Source organism: Olea europaea, chromosome 17 (genome assembly GCF_002742605.1).
Source record: "Olea europaea var. sylvestris chromosome 17, O_europaea_v1, whole genome shotgun sequence".
Lineage (NCBI taxonomy): Eukaryota > Viridiplantae > Streptophyta > Magnoliopsida > Lamiales > Oleaceae > Olea > Olea europaea.
Genome location: NC_036253.1, coordinates 4,168,519 through 4,192,474, shown reverse-complemented (window position 1 = coordinate 4,192,474; position 23,956 = coordinate 4,168,519). Strand labels below are relative to the sequence as shown.

The window sequence follows — 23,956 nt, the reverse complement described above, 5'->3', positions numbered from 1 at the left end:
TTAATTTATTTTATGTATCATCTACGTCCTATAACGTATACAATAAAATTTATTGCCATTTGGTCTAGTATCATAAGTTAAATGCACTTTATAAGTAACATTACATTCGACATGTTGTTATCTTATTTGTTAAAAAGAATTGATGTGACGAGCTATTAATTTGAGTAGCGGGGCAGCTAAATGGAGGCAATAAATGATAGAATCAACTCTAGTTCTCCAAGAATAGTATACCAATAATTTAGAGAATAATATCTCAAGAATTTGAAAGAACTAAAAAAAAAATAAAAATTGACAGTTCTCCAAAATGGAATAATTCAATTTTGTTCTTTGGGCTACTTAATGGGCTTGGAGATGGACTTCTGATTTAGCCCACATATCTGTGATCAAACTAGGCTCAGCTGACTTGTACTGAAAAGCCGGAAACCCCATGCGCCACGCAAATATTAATGCCCCAAAATTGGATTTTTCAGGACGATATTCGTTTTCAAGCTCACGAAAACCAATCCGAGTTCGTGTTGCTACAGAGAAACAGAATCTTTCGCCTTCAATCCTCTCTAAATTCAAAAATAATCAGGTGAACTTTAATCTCTATATTTATTCTTTTAATTGATGATTAATTCATCACATATCATTTAATTCTGGATTGTTTTACTATTTACTTTTTGATTTTGCTTCGTTTTCCGTATAACCTAGAAAACTACGCCTTGCAAAACCCACAAACTAGGAGTTCATGAACTGGGTAGCTCCATATTCCTAAACCTGAAATATATTGATAATTCAGTTACTTTAATTCCATTAATACTCTATTCGATAGATTAATATCGATTAGTATATGGTGAGTATCCTAGTGTTTCTTTGTAACTTTTTTGAATTTTTCTTTTTCGTGTGCTTGATTCCGGTTAATTTTACCTTTATGAAATTGCTAATGATTTCACGTATATATCTTCATTCGAGTTCATCTATGATTTTAAAAATTTCATAATTTACTGTATTTTTTTGCGTATGATTTAGATTTTTATCCTTTTTCTGTTAGAGTTAGAATTCTGCTTCATATTGTTTTATTTTATCATGTTTTAGTATGTAGTTAGATATCTTATAGTGCAGATAATGACAGAAAAATGTTAAAACTGCGCATGTTTTGTATTATTTCTTCTGTACGATTTTCGGTTTTGAGGTTTTCATGTTAATTGGCACCATTCACAGTGTGGGGCATGATCTATGGTGACCTCAGAAGGGAAATTTTCATGCTCGTCTCGTTCCCACATGGAAAAAGAGAATAGCAAGCTTAGCTATATAGATGACTTCGATGATAGTGCCTGGGATCCGCTAGAAAGTCAGAGTCCAAAGTCCTCGAATCAAAAAGTTTCCTATCCATTTCCAGTTGGTTCTGAAGATATTGTGGATGGAGGGTATGATTCAGGCGAGGATCAGTACAATGCTGAGCAACAAGATGGCCCTCCCGAGGTCAACTTGAGAAATGTATTGAGTGGGTTATTTGCTATTTTGAGCGGGCGTAACAAAAATCATTCTGTTGTAAGCAGCTTCCCCCAGTTACCTTCTTCCAACACTTCATTTCTTGGATCTTTGAAGAACGGTGAAACATTCTTGAATGCTTCTGTATACATACCAAGTGCTCCTCCTCTGCTTGAGCCAAATGCTTTCAATTACACTGCTTACAAGGAGGTGTTGGAAGCCGAACCTCCTGAGTGGCTTCCGGACAGTTCCACTTCAGTTTGTATGCAGTGCAATGCTCCTTTCACAGCTTTGACTCGTGGAAGACATCATTGTCGGTTTTGTGGAGGGGTTTTTTGCAGGGTCTGCTCAAAAGGGAGATGCTTATTACCTTTTAAGTTTAGAGAGAGGAATCCACAAAGGGTTTGCGATACCTGCTATGACAGGCTTGATCCATTGCAAGGAGTACTAATCAACACAATCAGCAACGCTGTGCAGGTTGCAAAGCATGATGTCATGGACTGGACTTGCTTAAGAGGGTGGCTGAATCTTCCAGTGGGTTTGTCCATGGAACATGAGATATACAAGTCAGCTAACACATTGAGGAGTTATTGTCAGGTTCTCCTCCTATTCTTTTGCATGCTTTTTGCAAGTTATTTGCCCCGCTTATTCTAGACACAACCTTGTTATTTAGTTTTTCTAATAAATTGATTTCAAACTGGTGAGAGGAATGACTTGTAAAAAGTTTTCTATTGCACGTCCTTGAATCAATTGTCAGCTTTTTATAATTATCTAATGGCCAGTATTTAATCTAATTGAAACTGAAATTTAATAGAGTAAATCTGAAATGCACAGGCTGCTAGACTGAACCCGGAGAAATCTATCCCTGCTGCGGTTTTGAAAGGAGCCAAAGGTTTGGCAATTTTAACAGTTGCCAAAGCTGGGGCGATACTTGCTTACAAACTTGGAACTGGCTTGGTTATTGCTCGAAAGTCAGATGGGTCATGGTCTGCACCATCTGCCATATTTTCTGTTGGTTTGGGATGGGGTGCCCAGGTATATCATCAGGGTTTACGTTCTGGTATTTTTGGTTTGGTAGGGGATTCGTGATTTTATTTTTTATTTTTTTGAAAGAAATTGAAGTCAATCTTTTCGTCAGTCCTCAGACTGAAATGGAGTTAAATAAATTGGGGATGCTTTAATTTTGACAAATAAAAAAACAAAAGATACCCAGGCATCTCCAGATCGAGAGTAAATGTTTTTACCAAGACTAAAAAAATACAGCAAAAGAAAAGCAATCATCTGACTTAAATTAGTTAGGCTAGTGTCTCATTGATTTGATTTATTAATCAAAATTTTGTTACTTTAAGCTTATGATGTTTACTTGTCATTTGAATTGTAAAGAAGTTACTTTTCTATCTGTTTTATCTCGGTGCTCTACTTGATCACCGCTATTATTATTATTCATAATGAGATATCGTCTTTTAGTTGAGTGGTTTCAATTTCATCACATTATATGCGAGTTTTGATAATTTGTCACTGATGATTATCGTCCTTTTCCTAATTACAGGTTGGGGGCGAACTCATGGATTTCATTATTGTGTTACATGACAATAAAGCCGTGAAAACATTTTGTAGTCGCTTGCATTTTTCTCTTGGTGCGGGTTGCAGTGCTGCAGCAGGACCAATTGGGAGAGTTGTGGAGGCCGATTTGCGAGCTGGAGAGAAAGGTTCTGGAATGTGTTACACTTACAGTTGCAGTAAAGGTAATGCATTTCAATTTCTTATCCGTCTTGGAAATCAAAGTACTTTAAATCTATTGTATTAACATTTTGTGATTTGCATTAGGATTATCACATGGACTGTTTTATTAAAAAGGAGAAGAAATCGAAACAAGTTAAGAAGCCATTCTTTGGACATAGCATGCAAACATTTCTTTTTCTTTTTCAGGAATCCTGTTCATCTTGCCCAAAGACAAACCCAAATCAAGTTATGTTCATATATGAAGTTGAAAAATACCAATCTGACAGCTGTTTAAGCTAAGCTCTGGGGAAATAAACTAGTAAATAGGAATCTGTCTTCTGTAAGGTTTACATTATCAGTGCAAATGCCATCAGGGGGCTCTTAGGTTAGGGGCATTATTTTGGATTGGCCACATAATTCCATTCTGAAATTTAACAATGGGGATGATGACACTGGTATATGAGTTTTGTTTTAGTTAACAATTAGAATGGCGTTAAAGCTGTTTAACCAACTTATTGATTATATATTGCGCTTTATGAAATAGCAGTTGGTTTGCCCCGACTCACCATCCTCGGCTGCCACTGAATAGTTCTTTTATTATTCTTATACTTGGTCAGAAACTGATCAATGGTAGTTCTTCATGTAATTGTTATTGATGCCTCAGGTGCGTTTGTGGGAGTCTCACTGGAAGGAAACATTGTTGCGACAAGAATGGATACAAATCTTCAGTTTTATGGTGATCCATACCTTACTACAGCTGATATCCTTCTTGGGACTGTGGATAGACCGAAGGCTGCTGAACCATTGTATGCTGCCCTTCGAGACCTTCACTACAAACTACGCTGCTAGTTCTTGATTTGCTTGCATCTAATTATGCCTTGAAGTGGCCTAAATGGAAATCCTTTTGGGTCATGATTGTATATGTGTTGGCACTGCTGCTTGTTTGCTGACGAAATATTTGGTAGATACATTGTTCCACATGATACGATCTTGTTCTCATGGTTCGATGTGGTAAAAATATCTTTTAGGGACTCAGTTGTATATTTGCTATCCCATTCTATTATTTGTTATGCTTGGAAAAGAATTACGATGCAGGGCGTCAAAACTTGTACATAGACCATAAATACGATTAGTTGATATTTAATATTATGTATTGATGGAATTCGATATATAGTGAATTGCTTTACTCTTTTACTGTATTTTTGTTCTCTGAGCTTTATGATTTCTTCGAGATGCAGATTTTGTAGTTGAATGCTATACCGAGTCAGTTGCCAACTTTTGACAATTGATCAAAAGTTGGCTTTTATAATGCAGGGTGGGTTGGTTGTTAAATTTTTTTTGGGCAATAAATGTTTGAAATCTTCAATAAATTTAGCAATTAATTATCCTAAGTGATGGTCGACTTAAAAGAAATGCTCAGTCTGATGATTTGATTTGATTTATTTTTTTGAAACCCAATTCTGCATACAACTTATTCAGTTTTTGCACAACATTTGGGAATTCATATCAATTTCCACTCTGTTTCTTTTTATTTTATTTTTTTCAGTGTTACTCAAATTTTTGAGTGTAACAAGTGAATGATAAATGGAGTAACCATATTTCAGAAAATTCCACATTTTGCGTTTTGGCATTGTGACTCCTTGGATGGGAGTAGCATAAAGACGCGTTAAAAGTCACCAAAACATGACATTTGCCTATCTTGAATCGTGCCATTTTGTCATATACGACGTTTTCATAGCATGAAATAAGCATAATGTCTTGAACTCAAAGACATTTTTAGTCATTTGTGCTAAGATTCACTCTTAACTGTTGGTTCTTGTACTGATAACCAGAAGCACTGCACAAGTGAAATCAGGTAAATCTCCACCTGTTTATTAGAAACGAGAGTGCACATTTCAAAATTGTGTTCATCTTTTCGTTCATAACAGTAATGTGATTTCACGACTCTAGACAACTCACTGTGAGGAAATAGTCGAGGATTTGACAGATCCGCTAAAGAAGGGCCGAGGTTAGAACTAGTCCGAACAGGGGTGCACCCACATGGGGTCATGTGGGGTCAAATGACCCCACAAAATTTTGCCCTTTTTTTTTTTTTTTAAACAACCTATTTGATGCACTCGTCGAGATGTCAAATGAAGTCAAAATATTGCATTTTTAATACCATTTCAAAGTACTCATGACCTAGTTTTTTACTCATTAATGGCATGCGAAGTGGTCAATTATAGCAAAAATTATGACATGTTAAAATAGGGCGTTTGAAACTAGTATTTTAAGAATTTCGATAATATCCTAATTTTAAAAATTCGTTTGCGATCATATGCTATTTGAATGCACAAATCGTCTATGTCATGTAAAAGTTTGATTCGAAAATTACATCGTTTTCATATTGAATAGTCCAAATGGATATCGAAAATAGTTAAATATTTATCAAACGTACGTCTCAAAAAAGAAGTCTAACTCGTTTTTTCTTTTAAAAAATTTAATTAATTATTATTTTTGCACAATAAATTTTTCAATATAATTTATATCGTTTCATTCAAAAGTCTTACATGAAATATGACGTAAATTTTTTAGAGTCGTTACGGATTAAATGCATTTTGAATTACTTTCGAATTATATTTACTTTAAATTTGAATTTCATTTACTTCCTGAACTAAACTTGAATTTTATTTCAATTCATTTAATTTTTATATTCAATTTAATTCACTCAATGTTAGCTCAACATTTGTCAATGAAATGATAAACAAAACTATCAAGTAGCAAAATTTATTTAATAATATTAATAATGATGTAATTATACCACGTTTTCAAAGTATCAAAATACATATAAACTTATTTTCATTGATATTATGTTTTTTATTAAAAAAATTATTTTTAAACTTTTGACCCCACGATGCTAAAGTTCTGGATCCACCCCCTGAGTCCGAAGCTTGATAGAAGACTCTTCATAACCGGTTTGAAGATGGCGATGGTGATTGAGCCGGTGCTAAAGTTCTCTGAGTTTGATAAGCCATATTTGGAACTAAAATCAAACCCCATCATCATAAGGAAAGGAAGTAGAACCCAACCATTCCTCTCCAGCAACAAACATAGAAACTGTAAAATTAGATGCATCATAATAGTCCATTATATGAAAGCCCTGCCAAGAAACTCTGTCATCGGTTCTTGAACCAGGGCCATAGTTTTCATACTCCCCATAATACAGCGTGTCCAAACCTTGATCCCCCACCCAATTTGTCCACCCTTCTGCTGCAATAAAATCGTCAATATAGGACTCCAAATAAACTGTCCTCGAATAATTTCTCCAGGGCCTTCCCAGAAAACTCTTGAAACGGCTCGAATTAGAGTACAATTCATCAGTAGCCAGAATAGAACAGTTTTGTATCGAAATTCCAGTATCCTCATCAGGGGTGTCCCTGGATTGTGCTGTGATCACTGTACCTTGTCCTGCCAATGGCATTCTGGAGATTATGTTACAGCCCTGGAAAACAACTGCTGCATTTCCAAAAATGTAGTCGATAGTCCCAGAAATGTCACATTCTCGGTAGAATTGTCTGAAGGAGTGGACATATAATGTATCTTGGTATCCATTAATGGAGCACCTGTAGATTGCAGATAAGTCTGCATTAACACGAAGGGCTACAGCCTGGTGCTTTTCCGGTCCTGCTGTGTTCTCGAAGGTTATGTCCCGTGCCAAGAATCCCTCCCCGGAAACAGCTGAAATTAGTAGAAATAGAGAACTTGATCAGAAATACTGCTGCAGATGACATTAAAACATCACTAGCATGTTCTTGGTTAGTACAAGTAATTAAGAATGATGAATTTACACTCAATTACGCTATCTGGAGGTTAGAGATTTAAATATATAAATTGCTAAACCACCTCGTCTAAAAGTTTAAGTTGAAAAAGACTGTTGGTATATGTAGTTTTGAGATGGCTTTAACATGCATAAATAGGTGGCTTGCAATCTTTGACCAATCTTCCGGACGAAAGAAACGAGCCTAAACGTTACATGCAACAATGTAGTTGGTATTTAGTATGAGAAAATGTAAAGGAATTTCATGGGGAAATTTGAGTTTACCAACAGTTGCAGATCTGAAAGTAGTCCAACCATCTGCTACATTTCTATTGCCACTAATCACAGTGACATCAATCCCATCACCAAGAAGAACAATATTAGGCTTCCAACTTGGAATCTCCACATTTTCTTGATAAACCCCTTCTTTAATGTAAATGATTATTCTATCAGCACTGTTACTCGGAGCGAAATTTATCGCTTCACTAATCGTAGTAAAGTTTCCTGTTCCATCGGCTGCTACCGTGAGCATTTCGTTGGGATCATATTCATCGCCAGAACTCTGCAATATCCGGCGAGATTTTCTCGATATCCACCCTGGAACACCCAGAAGCCGCCGGTTTTTATGGCCTGTGGGTGCACCGGCCCTGGAGAGAAATGACAGGGAATTGCTTACATGCTTATAAGTTGTTGTCAATGAATAAATTAAAGATGATTTTAGAGGGCCAGAAGCAAGGTTTAGGCCTTCTAAACAAGTGATTTTATTAGTTAGAGCTGCACTAAGAAATGCCCTGGAATCAGATAATTTTCTTGAATCAGATGAACTGATCCAAGACATGGATTTTCTTAAGGAAGACAGTGTTATTTGGTGCAGCTCCTTGCAATCTTGGATTGTACCTGTTATATAAGATGCAATCTTGTTGTTAACTAATAATGAAAATGGATACAAAGACAAGAATATAAACGGCCACAAACCAGTAATCTTCCAGATCACTCCGAGAACGAGTCTTTCTCTCCCCGACTGCACTCAGGCGCTCGGGGGGTGATCGCTGATCAGATAACCAGGGCCAAAAAGAACAAGGTAAAAGAAAATGCTACTCTCAAATACCAAACCTGAGTTACAATAAAATCCAACACATTACCTTTCTGTTTTTCGAAGAGATTTGTTTGTCCAGCACCAGCTAACAAACTTGAAACTTTTGCACCTTCAAACAAGGCAGTTTTGAGTGATTGGAGGAGAAAATTAAGAATATTTGGAGATATATCTATAGAAATGGAGAGTTTTAGTGAATCAAAACAGGCATCAGGGTGTGGTGTGGAACTGCATAATGATCTTATGTGAGTGAGATGGGATTCTTCTATGGAAGCATTGAGGGCAAAAGTTGAGAAGAAAATAGAAAATAGCAGAAGGCAAGATTTGAAAATGGTGGTGGCCATGGCTTTGAAGTTAACAGAGGAATTCTGGAGCTCGATTCTCAGTCTGTTTTATACTAGAAATCTCGAGTTAAAGAATAAAGACCAAGTTAACTTTCTGGAGCCAAAAAAAATCGAATAAGTTTTTTCAAGTAAAAAAATGTTACAGTCAATTAAATGACAAAATAAGCAACTTATTTTTAAGGTTCGAGAATAGTGGAGCCATCACTGTATATTTTCAGTCTGTTCTATACTGTAGTCTGAGGCAGTGAAATAAATTGCTAGATATTAGTGTTCTTAGAATTATACATTTTTCGACGACTCTGTCTCATCGATGAACAACACTTAATACATCGACACTGACATGATTAAAGAAAAAATTTGTATATATTTTCAATTGTGCCAAAGTGTTCGTACTTTCGCGACTACAGCGACTAAAGATTTACAAAATCGTTCGTACTGCTTAGCAGATGATGTTCGAAGTTCAAGTTAGTCGAGTCTATGAGACAAATAAACTGTTATTGGCAATTATATGTAGTATAGAATGAATAGTAGAAGGTTTTAATGTTTTATTCTCAGTCATAAAATTTATTTACATTTATTTTCTCTAATATTATTTAGTTCCGTGTACTAAATAAAACTAAATAATAGTTAAGTGGCATTAAGAAAAAGAATTTAAGATTTACGAGAATTTAGATAATGACAAAATATAAAATAATGAATTTTATCATTCACGAGAGAGAGTCAGAGAGAGAATCCAAGACTGTTCTAATCTGCTATACAGTTTGAGTGATTGGAAATGGGGGGCTGAACCCGGCGGTGGCCGTGAATACGTTGTTAAATACTTTAATTTTCTCGTAATCCGTGGCGGACCCAACCACCCTCACCCGTAATATTTTAGTATTTTTAAAATTCTTGATAATTTAAATATTTTTTTTATAATATACTTACAATATATGTATATTTCGTCACTTAAATATTTTTCGCCCTTCAAACGATAATCCTAGCTCCGTTACTACTTGTGTAACGGTTTGATCTATCTGAAAAACTAAGTCATGTCTTGCTCTTCAAATTCGTAGCCCGCATCATCGTTCCTTGCAAGTTTTTTTTTTTTTTTTTAAAATAAATTGTCGATACATTTTTTGGATAATTTGATCATAAACGAGCTGTTAACAATCTTGTCATGCCATGTGAGTAGGTCCGTGACAAGGATTACTTGGCCACTTCAAATGTAAGTGAGTCTGTAATGTACTCATGCATGTTAAAAAATATAATACTTAGCGAGATTGTATGAAATTTCAAGAACTTGAAGAACGAAGTCAAACATAAAAAAAATAAAGGTGGAGTGGGAGCAGTTTTGCTCTGCTTGGGTTAAGCGAGATTGTATAAAACTTCAAGATTTGATCATTTAGTATGCTTTTCAATCCTACCTCCTTCGGATGTTCGATTTTCAAATTTCATGTTTTTTTTTTTTTTTTTTTAAATCTAGTGGTTTCCCATGTGCTAGTTTGTTTCATGATGATCAAATAAATTCCTATATTGTATATTTTTTAAATATAAACCGACCAAATTTTTTATTAATAAACAGGAAGACCAAAAACAATGTAGATAGCCCATTTTGTTGTCTGCCTTACAATCTTCTAGTAATTGTGTCGGCAACATGCTGTGCAGTGTTAATAGCCAAATGAATTAATTGCTTTCTATTCAGGTCCGTTTGACATTATTTTTTAGAAAAAGTAATGTTATTTATAGTCGGTCTACGTAGAATATATGTGACTATTAGTGATTTGATATATTAGAAATTGCTTTTCACCTTGAAAAGCCATTTTTAGGCTCTCTTTGTCGATTTATTCGCTTTATAAAATAAAAAAAGAAATTATGTCCTTTTAATTAGGTATGGTCCATATTTGAAGATGCTAATCACGCGAAACCATGCGAATATCTTCATATTAAGTCGGCATAATATTTTGGAATATAGCAAATTGTATCCTTGTGAAGTTTGCAAGTTGCAAATAGTTCAAAATATTTTGTAAAAACAAACAAAATAACAACAACAACAACAACTACGTTCAATTAATTAGCATTGAATATTTGAGGAAATAATTGACTTGAGTACAATTTTACGGGGGTGTCCCCATTTTAGAGTTTAATAGATTTCTTAATATTTATAAATTCTCATGGATTGTGTGAAATTTGATAGAATTTAATAGATTTCATAAAATTTGAATGGATTTCCATTTTATAGATTTTAAAAGATTTTCATGGATTTTATAGATTTCAATGGATTTTATAGATTATGGGTAAAATTTATAAATATGCTTAACATAAGCCGCAAATTCTTACTTCTTCTTTAACGACTCATTTTTACACATATGCACGTTAATAAATCACAGAAGATGATCGAATCCTTTTTCAATTGTTTGTTAAATATTGAATATTATAACAGAGTTTCAATAAAAAATACACCCAATAGTCAACAAAATGCGAGAGTGGGAGAGGACAAAAATATGTAGTGTTAAATAATCAAAGTCGTAATCAATATGAATTAATTCAAAAGCCCACAACCTTGTGAGATACAAACACACAGATGTACACATACATCACCACAAAGCAATTAATTTCATACCCCCAGAATTCTCATTGACCATACAGACACAAAAGAAAAAATTGTGGAATACCATCTTCTCATGTCTTGACTAGGATTTGCAGGTATATATAGAAAACACACCGCTCTTCCCAAGAAAAATGAATAGAGTATAGAAATTGAAAGACGAAGTTGTTCCAGTATGCATACTAGAAATCATAAATTACCATGATAATTTTCAGCACATCTATAAAATAGTAAACAATATATAGTTTCAATAAGAAAAAATAAGTTCAATAAAAAATCACACCCAATATTCAACAAAAAATAGTAATCTTTCATAAATTATCATCAATTGAAAAGTTCTCATACACGATCTTTTCACAGTAGAGAAATGTAAGATAGAAAGAAGAAGAAAATCTTATTCAAGAGGGGGGGAGGGAGAGAGAGAGAGAGAGAGCAAATATGAAGAGGTGAGAAATGTTGTGAAATTTTTAGGTTTGGGTTAAAATTGTTAGTGATTCTTTGTACTTATATTTTTACCTTGAAATCCTTCAAAATCTATCTACTTAATAAAATCTTTTTAAAATCAACTAATTATTGAGAACATCTAAATTTGAAAACTACCTATTAAAATCTATGTTGAGGACACTTAAATTTATAAGTATTTTTAAAAATCTAGATTGTGGACATCTATATTTTAATGAATTATATTTAAATTTGAATTGAGGATACTTCAATTTATATAAAATTTTAAAATTCATCAAACTCTAAATTGAGGACACCCCTTAGTTCGCATGTTAAGTCATTTCTTGCTTGAGTCAATCCATATAAATTGAATAATTAAAATTGGTTAATAAAATACTCAAGTTTAATGATCTATTTTACTAAATTATAATTCTACATGCGGATTAAATTGAGTATTTCTTTAGTTCTAATATAAAGAGAGATATTGTAGCCCCATATACTATCAAGTGGTTTCTAGTTTAATTGAGTATACAAAACGAAGTTTAAATTTTATTTCCGTAAATAGTTTTTACGAATTATTTTACGATTTTGAAATAACTATCTTATTATTTCTTGTGGCACGAAAGTATAAACAAGAGTTATAATTTTCAATCACAAGTATCTAATCATGATTAATGAGACAAGATTTGGGAACCATTTATTTTTCTTGGTAATTAAGAATCCTAAAACTTTTTCTACACTAAACAAATGATAGATCCAACTCAGACCGCTTATGTACAAGCTAATCTCAAGATCCAAATTGGAGGGCCTTAACAAAATTGTAGGCTCAATCACAAGGAAGCAGATCATCGCCAAACAAATAAAGCATTCGCTCGACGGCCCAGCTCGGTGATGACAGTTGCAGGGTAGAAGGCGGAAGTGGGCTAACGGCTAGCAACGACACCCTACAGAGCGGACATGTCAACCGACTATCATAAACAAGCCATCTCTCAAGACATTGCTTGTGGAAGACATGGCAACAATTTCTAAGCTCCCACACCTCGTTTTTCTTCCTCAACCGGTTCAAGCACACAGCACACGACGTGTCATGACTTTCGGGCAACCTACGGGTCATGTCACCGAAGGTGGTCAGGGTGAGACTGTCCTGAACCATCTTCAGGTTGGCCGAAGAAGAAGAGGAGGATTTAAATAAAGTTCGTGTTAACGCCTCTGACGAAAAAGAGAACAGGCTTATTGAATTCAAGAGAGTATGGGCAAAGGACAAGAGACATCTTGTGACAGCAAACACAAGTGCTGCTTTGCACAGCAGAAAATTATCACTCACAACCATAGAAATTGCAAGTAGAGAGAAGGTGAGAAGGGGAGGGGGGAGAGTTCTTAATGGCCTAAGGCAGATATTTATAGATATAGACATGTACATACAACAACCTGAAATTTACAAAGTGGGTGACGTGTGGGGAAATGTGGGTGGGTGGGGTGTCATTTTCCTTTTTCTGCTTTACTTTGTCATAGCCAGTAAGAGTAAAAAGAGACTTCAAAGCAAAATGTTGGCCATGTAAAAAGTATATCAGTGACATGCACATGAGCATCTCCTCAAAAGATGTACCAAAGAAGAAAAAGATGGCATTTTACACATAGATCTGATATCACACCGCCCATTTCAACTTTCTCTAATGTTATATCATATGTATGAAAAGAGGAAAGTAGACATGTTTATCCAACCATAAAGTAGCTTTGGAAGATGATTTTAAGCTTAAAATAGGTACCTGCATTTGGTTAGGGAATACTTTATCAGCATCTGCATCCACTCCAACTTGCTTTAGGCTTCTGAAATGCACCTTTCTAGTGCTCCTCAACTTCCAGGAAGCTTCAACTACGATCTACTAGATAGAAGATGTCCACTAATTTTTATCTTGTTTATGAAAGGACAAGGTTACTTTTTCGAGTTTCACATTATGCAATCAAGATATACAGAGAAAAAGAACACATGTTCAAGCGAAATAAGGGAATACGTGGACTTGGATGCATCAATGTAAAACCTACAGTGAACCTAAAAAGAGTTTATGGATCTTGCATTACGAAAGTGATACTCCATACACAAGCAAATTGCAGATGTTAGAGTTTATGTGCAAACACCCCCGGTCCACCACCGAAATAAAAGAAAACAGAAACAACAAGAAATAGTGGATGAAGCAAAAATATATCATCATTAAAAATGGAACTGATTATTGCATCATTGCTATTGTAATTCACAACATGGGTGATGAATGAAAAGGGTGTCAAAGTTTTTATGATTAAGGGTTTGATCATTGATCAGGAACACCAAATACATGGTTAAATCTCAGAAAACATTTGATTACAATCACCAGTTGTTGCAGACAGCAAGCCAACTTTCCACATCTAAACGTAGAAACAGAATGTTTCTCATAAATGCCGTGTCATGGATCCACTCGTACACTTTCTTCCATCTTCTTCTTCATTCTGTATTGCAATGTGGCAGGAGCACAATCTAGTGGCGTTTCACCTGAATTCACAAACAGTGAGATGGTAAAAAGAAAAGTAGTTACTTTACTGAACTTATTGCAGCCTAGTCTTAAAGAATATAAACCTAGCAACTGTTTGGAAACCATTAAAAAGATTTTTTTTGGGGAAAATGAGTTTTGGAATATTGATTGTTTGTCATCCATTTTTTCATAACCTTTTTTCTCTCATCCATTTTCAATCACACATTCACACAATAAATAAAATATTTTGCACGTAACCCGAAAACTTTTTCCTAATTTTTAACCACACTATTTCAAAACTCATTTTCCCCCAAAAAGAACTCATTAAAATGGATGTCAAACAGGGGAGTTAATACAGAATGACATGATGAGTGAAGCATGCCAACTGACAGTTAGAGAAGACACTATCTAATAGAAAGACTGGCAAAAAGGAAAAGTAGGCCATATTTTGCTTGCAGAATGGCACAAATGACAAGCACGAGGGCTGTTCAATTGCTTGCACGATATAGAGGTTTGGCAATGAATTTACATGATCCGTTCTTTCTAACTGTCACAGGAACAATTAAGGTAACAATATCTGTGTCCCAAAACCATAAGACTGTCCCACAAACCAATCAAACTGAATAAGATATGAGAATCGCTTGCCTTGTAAATTCTTGCAGACCATGCTTGCTCCATGATCCATGAGAGCAAAAGCTATCTCAGTTTGATTAAAAACTGCTGCCTATGGCATTAAATCAAGTCAACAGATGAGTATTCAAATGACTTAATTCTTTTGATGCAAGTCAGTGAGAAAGGTTCTATTGATGCAAGTGAGAGTGAGAGAGGGAGTACCAGATGTAATAAAGATGACCCTTGTTTGTCACAGTAATTTGCGTCCACTCCCTACATGTTTGAAATTATTCAGTTTTCTATCAGCACATAGAAAGCACCAGAAGTCACAATACCATTGAGAATAAAAAAGGTACCTGACTCAAAAGCTTCTTAGCAGAAGCTGTATCACCATTTTTTATTGCTTCTCTCAAACCCTAAGCAATAGTTTGCAAAATACTTGTAAATTAGAGAGATTGATCGTTCCCTATTCAAAGTTCTTGTTTATGTGCAAATAATATATAGAAAACTTAGTATATTCACCAACCCATCACAGTGTAGATCTCATACCTCCCCACTAACGTCATAATCCGTGGATGATCTATCCAGGCTGTTGTTAGTAGCTTGACCAAGGTTAAATATAGTACTGCAAGATATTCCACATTAATCATAGTACAGAGAATCTGAAGCATATTAAACAATTAATTACATTAAACCATGAAATCTTGTGACAGATGCATATAATAGTGATGTTCATAGTAACTGCAAGGTTTTGTATTCCAGTTCAGGGAGGATCATTTGGTATTCATTCCACATTGCGCTCCCAGAACCCAAATCTAGAGGAACAATACTAAGTAATGAGCTTCTTGTCATGTTTACCTCCTGGATTAACAGAAATGTCATTGTTGAAGATGGACACCCTGATAGCCCTTTTCGCATGAGCTGCAAGTGTCACAACTCACAAGTTCCCATATAATATCTGGGCCATATCATGGGCCAACTACATAATTTTTATCACCTTTTATGTCACCATGAGCATGTTGTTAGAAGCTTGCTTCCAAGTTCCATAGGGGATGACAATAATGCATTATTTTGTTTGCCTCACCAACACAGATGACAGATTCTGAATTCATGTAGCTTCAAAGCCATCATCTGAGGCACTATTCCATATATTCTTCATACTTCCACAAAGTTGGAGGTTCAACTCTAGTTCCCATATAAATTCGTGCTAGAAACTAATGTGATGCAGGGGGGAGTGCACTAAAAAGTAAAACCTTTTACAAAGGACTAAACTCTTAAAAAGGAAGCCAAGGTAGCAAGCCCAAAATGTTCTTTAATATAACCAAATTCATAACTGATAAAAAAGTACTTTTTACAAAAAAGAAATTTTAGGAAAATGATAAGCTAAAAACTCTAAGTTGTCAACTTAATATTTTGTCTCAGATGGAATCATAACGTCAAGGATCACAATGACTTGGACATAAATAACTATAAGATCCTACATTACTTAAAAACAAAGCCACATAGTAAACCATATTGAGTAATGAAATGTAACATAAACAAAAAGGTGATTTATGAAATATTTTCTAGATTTACTGGTTAGAGTATATTCATGTAGCCGATCAAAATTTACTGGGAATAGATTTGGTGGTTGTTATTGGTCAATCTTACGCATCACAATGCCCAATAGAAAGATAGGTTAGTATAATTTACCAAGAAAACTAATAATAGGTAATGTATATTTGACATGAAATGTGTATGTCAAGACGGACGTAGGGAGAAGATCAACAAATTAAACGAACATTTGTATACCTGGATTTGCTGTTTGATGTTGAACCTCTGCTCTTTGGAGTTGGGTCTGCCTTCTTTGGTTTTGGAATCGATTGAACTGTGGGAACGGACGTAGTTTGTACCTGCTGCAATAAAATGAAATTCCTGAGGCCTAAAAGGCTCACTCAAGATGCATTACCAGACACGTGAGCACTTACCTGTAAGGAAACAGAATCCATTCGAGGAGCTGGAGCTTCACAAATACACAAAGGCATTCCACACTTGCACTCTAAAATGCCAGGAACTGGTAGTTTCTCAGCTGTTGATTCAGATTTGGTAACTGCAACTACATTCATATCCAACCTCGAAACTGAATCTGTTACAGCATTAACTCCATTTGAAAAAGCTGGTGTGTCATCTTTCTTCGATCTATTAGTACATTGTTCAATTAAGGAAGTTTGATACATGAAGATGTCAAAAACAAAACCTTTTCACCTAAAAGTAATGGTAAAAAATGAATTTAAAGTTCCTCAAAAATTCTGTGGTTGTGCCATGAGAAAGCTAGTGAAATAAGCAAGAATCATACTTGAAAAAATCAAAAAGACATCTCACTTCGGCTAACAATATAATTCAAAGGCGGCCTTAAAACAGACTGAATATGAACAAGAAGCATGAATGCACGATGAAGAAATTTGAACCTAAACTCCAGGATTAAATACGGTGCATGCTTGCATGATATAATGTACACATTTGCTATCTTTACCGAGAATCACCCAAATTATTCAACATTAGACAGCTTGTTCTTCAAGATCAGAAGAGCATCGATTGGCGATTGGACTTTTTGAAAAGTTAGTATTTTAGAATTGAAGGCAATTATTAGTGAATATATGGTGGCAATATTTTCAGCAGCCCCATTGTGGCTTTGATTGATTAATACTCATCACTTGTTAGTGTTTACGTTTGATAACTTAGAAAGTCAAACATATACTCTGGCTTGGACAATCCACACTCACAAATAATGGAAATTACCTGGAGGCATTATTGAAACATTGAGCACATACTCTCACGCCAGAGTAAATACCAAATTGTGGCAAGGCCTGAACAAAAGGAGAGAAAAACAGAGAAATCAAATACGTAATATCTTAGCCACCGTTCGGGAAGAATTTAAAACGGTTTAATTAATAAATAGATAGAAATAAGCGGTAGATAAGCGGATTATACTTGTGGGTCTATTGAAATACAAGGTAAAAAATGAAATTTAACTATTTATAAATAACTTATATATTTTGCCAAATGGAGGCTTATGTGTAGACCATACCTCATGCATAGGCACACATTTATGAATATATAGAGTACATACCATTTGGATCGATGAATGTTCAGCACATAAAGTTTGGCCACAACATCGGCAGTGATGCTGCAAAAATGGAGGGAAAGATGACAAGACATAAAGAAGGTAATAATTGGTAAATAAATAGAATTAAAAAACAGCGGAATAGATATCTAAAGGAGATTGTCTCCGTCTCGTCACTAGGAGAAAAATAAGAGCACATGAAAAGTTCTCCAGTTTCATGTAAACAGGTCCATGCATGTATACCTAAGTTCACCATAAAGTATAAAAACGATGATCTATTATCTGGCACCTTCATCAGCCTTGCATTAAGAGTTAGAGCCATAGACATTGAACCAACAAATACACTTCAGGGAAAACATGGAACCTGTTTGGTGTTTCAACTTTCGAGTTTCCTTCTCAGCTGCTTCTTCTCCGCTAAACAGTGAATCCCCCCTTGATAATAGAACTCAAAAGTTGCTAAAGGATAATTGACTCGGGAAAAAAACATGGTCAAATCCTTCCAACCTGATTGGACATATCTCTTATATCATTGGGTTCACTCAGCCTTTAAGTTTACTTGGTTGCAAGATGCCAAGACCGATTCATTTCAAGACCAATATGCATTAAATGTTACTTTTGTTTAAAGAGAAAGAATGAGATATTAAACCTCAAGGTGTAATATATCTTCCTGGATTTGATTCCTAAATTTGGGTGCTCAATGCTCATGAGACTTTTCATTCTAGCCTCAATTAGCACATGACATCAAACTGGATCATAATTTGTAAAGCGTTACTTAATAAACCTATAGTGCAACTCCAAAAATTGTCATGAATTTGAAGAATGTCAATGGGAAGGACCGGGCTGACTATTACCTTCCCGCCCCACTGGGGATTTTTGGGAGGCTGGGAGTGGACAAGGTGAGGCAGGAATTAAAGATCCCCATTTATCGGCCCATTTAATTAATTATTTACTTTTAAATATTTTTTATGTTTTTAGATACGATTTGAATTGAAAAACATAAAAGTAAAATAAAAAATTTGGTGCAAGTTTGGGAAATTTTGGGTTGGGGACCATGTTCCCCGTCTCTGTCCCCGTCCCATTTACCATTCAAGATGGGGCAATACAAATTTTTTTGTCATCCCTATCAATATGCCAACATTTGTCATTGAAAGAAGACTTTACGCATGAGACAATAGGTTCAAAAACAAAGATAACAGTAAAACTTGTTCAAATACGACAACCAAAAGTTGAAATAATGAAGTTCAAGTCTATTAATATCACTTCCCAAAGCAGTAAGCGTTGATTTTCCTAGTGGCTAAAGGCTAAAATTACTCTAAATTCAATTGCTTAATTTAAACCACATCTCATCAGCATTGGGCTGCCTCATTTCCCTATGTAATACCTGGTAAATGAGTAAATGAGTTGGCGAATTAAGACAATTTTGTTTGCATTCAGAAAGTGGCTAAAGCAAGTCAGAATCTCCATGAAATCCTCAATCTTAGAATCTACCCAAACTCCTCACCCCTTATTAAACACCCAGAGCTGTTATCAATATAGAATATGCATCCACTAATCTCATATCATTAACCATATGACCATCTATCTACAAGGAATTTTAAACCTTTTAGTATCACAATTTAGTCCTTCATTTCTACTTAAATTCCATAATTCATTCATTTAAAAAAAAAAATTATAATTAATTGTTCGTGAGGGTTCTCACTCTTCCTTTCCAAATTCAAGCACGTAATTTGCATCTCCCAATTTCAACAATTCAAGTACACACTCCATTTCTCAATAGCCATTACAAGCTTCATCTCTCCTCAACGTACTTCATTAGTTGAATACTCAACAACCATTGAGCCCCTTCATTTTCTTCCACATTCATCACACAACATCTGCCATATCCTAAGCTACTCAGAAAAACTAAACCTTTACACAAATTGCGTGAAGCATCACCATCTACCAAACTTAGAACCCACGAATTTCTCCACCAAACAATAAAATAACTGTTCAGTCCACTAGATCATTATCCATAATCTCAGTAACTTACTCAGTAATCCAGTGCAATCAACTCATTCTAAATTAATTAAAAACAAGGAAAAGGGAAAAATCCAGATGCAAATGATCCGAATTCCAACATACAATGAATTATCAAATTCACGCTATACAATTAATTATACAAAACACCGAAACGATTGAAATAATCTGAGAAACGAACAAAAAGAGTACCCGACGGCGGAAGGGGGTGAAGCTGCATTTGCAGACGTTACAGCGCGAGGATTCTTCGAATGGAGGGGGCTCCATTGACATTGATGCTTCCTCAATTCCAAATTCCGACTGTGATTTGATCAAAAAGAATTTGCACTCAGATTACTCCGGTTTTGTTTTGTTTTTATTCATATTTTTATATAATTTTCAGTAAAATTGGTGTCTCAACTTTAGTGAAATTGCATCAGAGCCACTGAAATTTGTTTGTTGTCTCAAATTGATCCCTAATCTTGTGAATTTATTTTATGTTAACACACTCTCGGTTCATATAAAATTAACATAAAAGTCTAACAGCATCTCGAGTTTTTAAATATGAGATAATCTGTATTTTTAAATAATCAATTTTTAAAATCATACTCCAAGATATTTTTTAAATTCATATTTTAATCTAGAGAGTGAGTATAACTCTCCAAATTCACTCAAAGTAAATTTACTCTCTATAATTAAATACAGTTAAAGTGTTTTAATTTTCAAAAATTTTAAAATAATAAAATAATTTCAAAAATCTAGTTAAAATAAAAGATAAAGAAAAATAATAAATTTTTTTATAGAGTAGTAAAATTAAGTTTTAAATATAAAGAGTTTGTTGGAGTATTTCAAAATTTGAATTTTTTAAATTTATAGATATTCTCCAAATGATAGAATATACTACTTAAAAATAGAAAGTCTTTTTAAGTTATTCTAACATGACATTAGGCTAATTACTAAAAATACACAAACAATACGTGATTTAGAAAAAATGAAAATCTTAATAATTCAGATGAAACAACATTGAAGTCCACAATTAGCTCATTTTTTTATTTTTAATAAAAATAGTTTTTCTGAGTAATATTTCAAATATAATAAATTATTTATTTGTGTATTAAAGAATTAGCCCTTGTTTGAGACCCGTTCTCTGGGGAAAAAAATGATTTTTTCAACAGTATTTTGACTTCATTTTAACTACATATTTTTTAATAAAATAATATTACTTGAAATCCAAAAATTTTTAACCATATATTTTTCATCAATACACTATTCAAAAATTCATTCTTTTTTCCCAAAATGGGACTCAAACGAGGGCTTAATACAGTTGAATCTAGTTTAAGCAATGATTCCCCCCCCCCCTTCCAACCCCCAATATATTGATATCCAATTCAATTTGTTGGATTTGTTAAATTATAGGGGATTTTGTTGAAATTTATCAAATCTTGAGGGGTCAAAATGAATAAACCCAATTCACCTTTCGACTTAATGGAAATTAACAGGGAGGGATCCCCGAACCCCGCTCCCCGATGTGGGCTCGCCTTTTTTTTTCCCTAACATTTTAAAAATTTCGAGTTCTACTATTATTAGTGAATAAAATATAAATTCAAAACTTTAAAATCCAAAAAAATAATGTTCAAATAACCTTTTTTTTTCCCCTTTCTCTCTCTTCTTGGGGAGGATTTTTTTTGGCCTCATTCTGGGCGAGACCCCATTGTAACGAATTTTTCTATCATAGCTAGAAATTATCAACTAATTTATTGAAATTTATCTAATCAATTTCTTCACTCAACGTTACTAAATTCTTGAAATAATTTTTTATAAATAAAACAAACTACAATCAAGAAATTCCATTGAATTTTCTTGAGTTACAGGCCGAGACTAAATGACCAACCATTTCACACTGCAAAGACTTCACCTAAACAATTTTGATTATCTGCAAAAACACAACAACATGCGAAGAATAGCAAATCCTTCTTCTTTTCTTTGTTTTTTTTTTATCAAGAAGGTGGCCAAATTTGCATAAAATCAAGGGGGATTGATTTAAAAGACTTAATCAAACTAAACAATAGTCCAAGAAGACCAATAACTAAGGTTCTTAGTTAAAAGGCCTGACGTTATTAAATATGAAAAATATAATTTGTAAAAGATTAAAATATCATTGTATGTAAAATGATATTATTTTCCTAATTTTCATTTTAATTTCCTTCCAACCCTAATCTCCTTCACTCCTCTATGAACGACTCGACCACGGTAGGTGCCTCTATACTTATTTTCTTATCATCATTTTCTTCTCTACTTAATGAAATCACAAAATCTACATTTTCATTCCTTTGAACATTCATTTGGTGAAGTGAATAATAAAGTCTTGCTATATTCTTTTGGGCATTTGGAGAAGAAGAGAGGGTTTGGTAAATTTTCAATATTTGGGCCACTTTCTTTCTTCATTGTTTTGAATTATCTGTTTATGTTGTTGTATGTGTGTTTGTGGTGTTCATTTGTCAATAATGATTTTAAATTCATTTTATGATTAGATTGGAGCTTTAAATGGGTTACCTTCCAATCTTATTCTCATTACCCTTTATTTGTATTTCTTAGTATTAATTGAAGTGAAATGTGAAATGGTGAAGGATGATTGACTATTCTTCTCTTTTGTTTTCACGTGAAACATATATTTGATTTTTTGAGTAAGCACAACATACATATCATTTTATGAAATCGTGAACGACATAGATATCGTTTTCTGAAATTCATGACAACGTACATATTGTTATCAATACTATATGATGTTTGAAATTTGATGAATTTATATGTTGAATTACAAGTTATGGACACCATGGGCATGGTATGGATATCGATTTGTTATCCAATTGAATATGAGCAGTTAAAGGTACATGAAAATGGAAGTATCCTGGGAATGGCAAAGGGAAAACAATGTCTATCCTTGTTGCAAAAACAATTTCTTACATGAAACTATATGATAAAGTTAAAAGAGGCATTGAATATCTATACGAGTCTATACAAAATGGAGATTTCAACTCTTGTCCCAATAATGTCCAAAGCTCCAGTTGCACCAATCATAATTGATTGTGACAACAACGTGAAGTGGTTATATCTGCCTGTACAGAAACTTTCCTTTATGTAAGTCTTTTAAATGAAGTTGTTGAGAATCAAGAAGATTTTGATGATGAAGGATGTTTATTAGTAACAGATGGAGGAGAACAAATTGAAAATATGAACAACGAGGAGGAACACGATCGAACAGATAACGATGGCAACAATGACAATGGTGATGGAATATTTGTAGATTATAATGGCTTTGACGTAAGTGAATATAGTCCCCAAAAAGTAGATGACGAAGTTAATTCTTCTATAGTAGACGACAATAATTCTGAGTTACACACTCATGAACCCTGTAGTAGGAATATAGTGAATGGTAATGATATTGAATGTGCTCAGATTGTATTTGCAAGTGTAAGTTCGCTCTGTTACGAGACATCAGTAAAAATTCTTGAACGATTAGATGTGCGAGTCAACCAGTTGTTTCCATCAAAATATGACTTAATATCAAAATTGCAGTTGCTAACTGTGAAGTGCCACTTTGAGTACAAAGTTAAGAAGTCAAATAAGAGCACTTATAAATTGTTTGTATTGATGAAAATTGAAAGTGGCGCTTACAAGCAACCATTATTGTAGAAAGTCCCATTTTAGAAGTTCGAAAGTACAATGGTCATTATTCTTGCTTCATGAGCGTTCGTCACAGAGATCATAGGCATATTAGTATCAATTTTAACTGAAACGACTTCGAAATCATTATATCTGGTCATAACGAGTTTTATGTCATTACGAAAATAAGGATAGCAGTGTACATCTTACATTGCAATAATATGACAATGGAAGACAAAACTTGTACATGTAAAACTCATTAAAGTTCTTGTATCTGGTATAGGGCCTTGTTCATAATATACAAAAATAAACTAATCAATTGAAACTGAATTCTTTTGTGACATTATTGTAAAATCATTAAAGTTGTACTACCTACACTGTCATTAATCTAACCATCATCATTCACAAGATCCATCAAACTTTTTGCTTTCACATTATAAAAGCGCAAATGTATAATTTGGATGTGCATACAACAAAATCAACACGAAATTATATTTAGGTAATACTGTCATTACTTTCACATGTACTTGCAACTATATGTAATAATTTACCACGGAGATGTAGTTTCTATCCATTTGCAAAAAGCCTCAACCTTGACGGGATCTACTTCTCGATAAGGATCG

The 23,956-nt window shown here is 34.1% G+C and overlaps 4 protein-coding genes across 6 annotated transcripts; 1 reads left to right on the top strand and 3 right to left on the bottom strand.

The window, feature by feature from the left end:
• Positions 1-441: 441 nt before the first annotated feature.
• Positions 442-4,364, top strand: LOC111366087. The gene is made up of 5 exons (XM_022986740.1): positions 442-574; positions 1,204-2,070; positions 2,308-2,508; positions 3,023-3,218; positions 3,860-4,364. Exons 2-5 carry the CDS (start codon positions 1,219-1,221, stop codon positions 4,042-4,044), a joined length of 1,434 nt encoding a protein of 477 aa, XP_022842508.1. The 5' UTR covers positions 442-574; positions 1,204-1,218; the 3' UTR covers positions 4,045-4,364.
• A 1,639-nt stretch (positions 4,365-6,003) lies between these two features.
• On the bottom strand, positions 6,004-8,487 carry LOC111366086 (probable pectinesterase/pectinesterase inhibitor 12). 2 transcript variants are annotated; one of them, XM_022986738.1, is made up of 3 exons: positions 8,134-8,487; positions 7,277-7,888; positions 6,004-6,912 (listed from the first exon to the last, which is right to left on the bottom strand). In XM_022986738.1, the coding sequence occupies exons 1-3, from the start codon at positions 8,426-8,428 to the stop codon at positions 6,224-6,226; spliced, it is 1,596 nt and encodes a 531-aa protein (XP_022842506.1). In that variant the 5' UTR covers positions 8,429-8,487; the 3' UTR covers positions 6,004-6,223. The 2 variants fall into 2 exon arrangements, with proteins under 2 accessions (XP_022842506.1, XP_022842507.1); XM_022986739.1 differs by having other exon boundaries at positions 7,277-7,638; positions 8,134-8,218.
• Positions 8,488-11,983: 3,496 nt separating this feature from the next.
• LOC111366085 (probable E3 ubiquitin-protein ligase XERICO) lies at positions 11,984-12,885 on the bottom strand. The gene has a single exon (XM_022986737.1). It carries the CDS (start codon positions 12,874-12,876, stop codon positions 12,283-12,285), a length of 594 nt encoding a protein of 197 aa, XP_022842505.1. The 5' UTR covers positions 12,877-12,885; the 3' UTR covers positions 11,984-12,282.
• A 755-nt stretch (positions 12,886-13,640) lies between these two features.
• Positions 13,641-20,028, bottom strand: LOC111366084 (hepatocyte growth factor-regulated tyrosine kinase substrate-like). Of its 2 annotated transcripts, none has more exons than XM_022986735.1 (10): positions 19,884-20,028; positions 17,682-17,738; positions 17,351-17,418; positions 16,540-16,750; positions 16,364-16,467; positions 15,122-15,197; positions 14,929-14,988; positions 14,795-14,845; positions 14,606-14,684; positions 13,641-13,980 (listed from the first exon to the last, which is right to left on the bottom strand). In XM_022986735.1, the coding sequence occupies exons 1-10, from the start codon at positions 19,962-19,964 to the stop codon at positions 13,895-13,897; spliced, it is 873 nt and encodes a 290-aa protein (XP_022842503.1). In that variant the 5' UTR covers positions 19,965-20,028; the 3' UTR covers positions 13,641-13,894. The 2 variants fall into 2 exon arrangements, with proteins under 2 accessions (XP_022842503.1, XP_022842504.1); XM_022986736.1 differs by having other exon boundaries at positions 16,364-16,464.
• Between the last annotated feature and the right edge of the window lie 3,928 nt (positions 20,029-23,956).

Coding starts and splice junctions, on each gene's coding strand:
- LOC111366087 (XM_022986740.1), top strand. CDS start 1,219: ATGGTGACCTCAGAAGGGAAATTTTCATGCTCGTCTCGTTCCCACATG. Junction 2,509..3,022: donor GTTTGGGATGGGGTGCCCAG/GTATATCATCAG, acceptor TCCTAATTACAG/GTTGGGGGCGAACTCATGGA. Junction 3,219..3,859: donor CACTTACAGTTGCAGTAAAG/GTAATGCATTTC, acceptor TTGATGCCTCAG/GTGCGTTTGTGGGAGTCTCA.
- LOC111366086 (XM_022986738.1), bottom strand. CDS start 8,428: ATGGCCACCACCATTTTCAAATCTTGCCTTCTGCTATTTTCTATTTTC. Junction 7,889..8,133: donor TCTCTTCGAAAAACAGAAAG/GTAATGTGTTGG, acceptor CTTATATAACAG/GTACAATCCAAGATTGCAAG. Junction 6,913..7,276: donor TTTCAGATCTGCAACTGTTG/GTAAACTCAAAT, acceptor TACTAATTTCAG/CTGTTTCCGGGGAGGGATTC.
- LOC111366085 (XM_022986737.1), bottom strand. CDS start 12,876: ATGTACATGTCTATATCTATAAATATCTGCCTTAGGCCATTAAGAACT.
- LOC111366084 (XM_022986735.1), bottom strand. CDS start 19,964: ATGTCAATGGAGCCCCCTCCATTCGAAGAATCCTCGCGCTGTAACGTC. Junction 17,419..17,681: donor AACATTCATCGATCCAAATG/GTATGTACTCTA, acceptor CCTTTTGTTCAG/GCCTTGCCACAATTTGGTAT. Junction 15,198..16,363: donor ACATCAAACAGCAAATCCAG/GTATACAAATGT, acceptor AATATCTTGCAG/TACTATATTTAACCTTGGTC.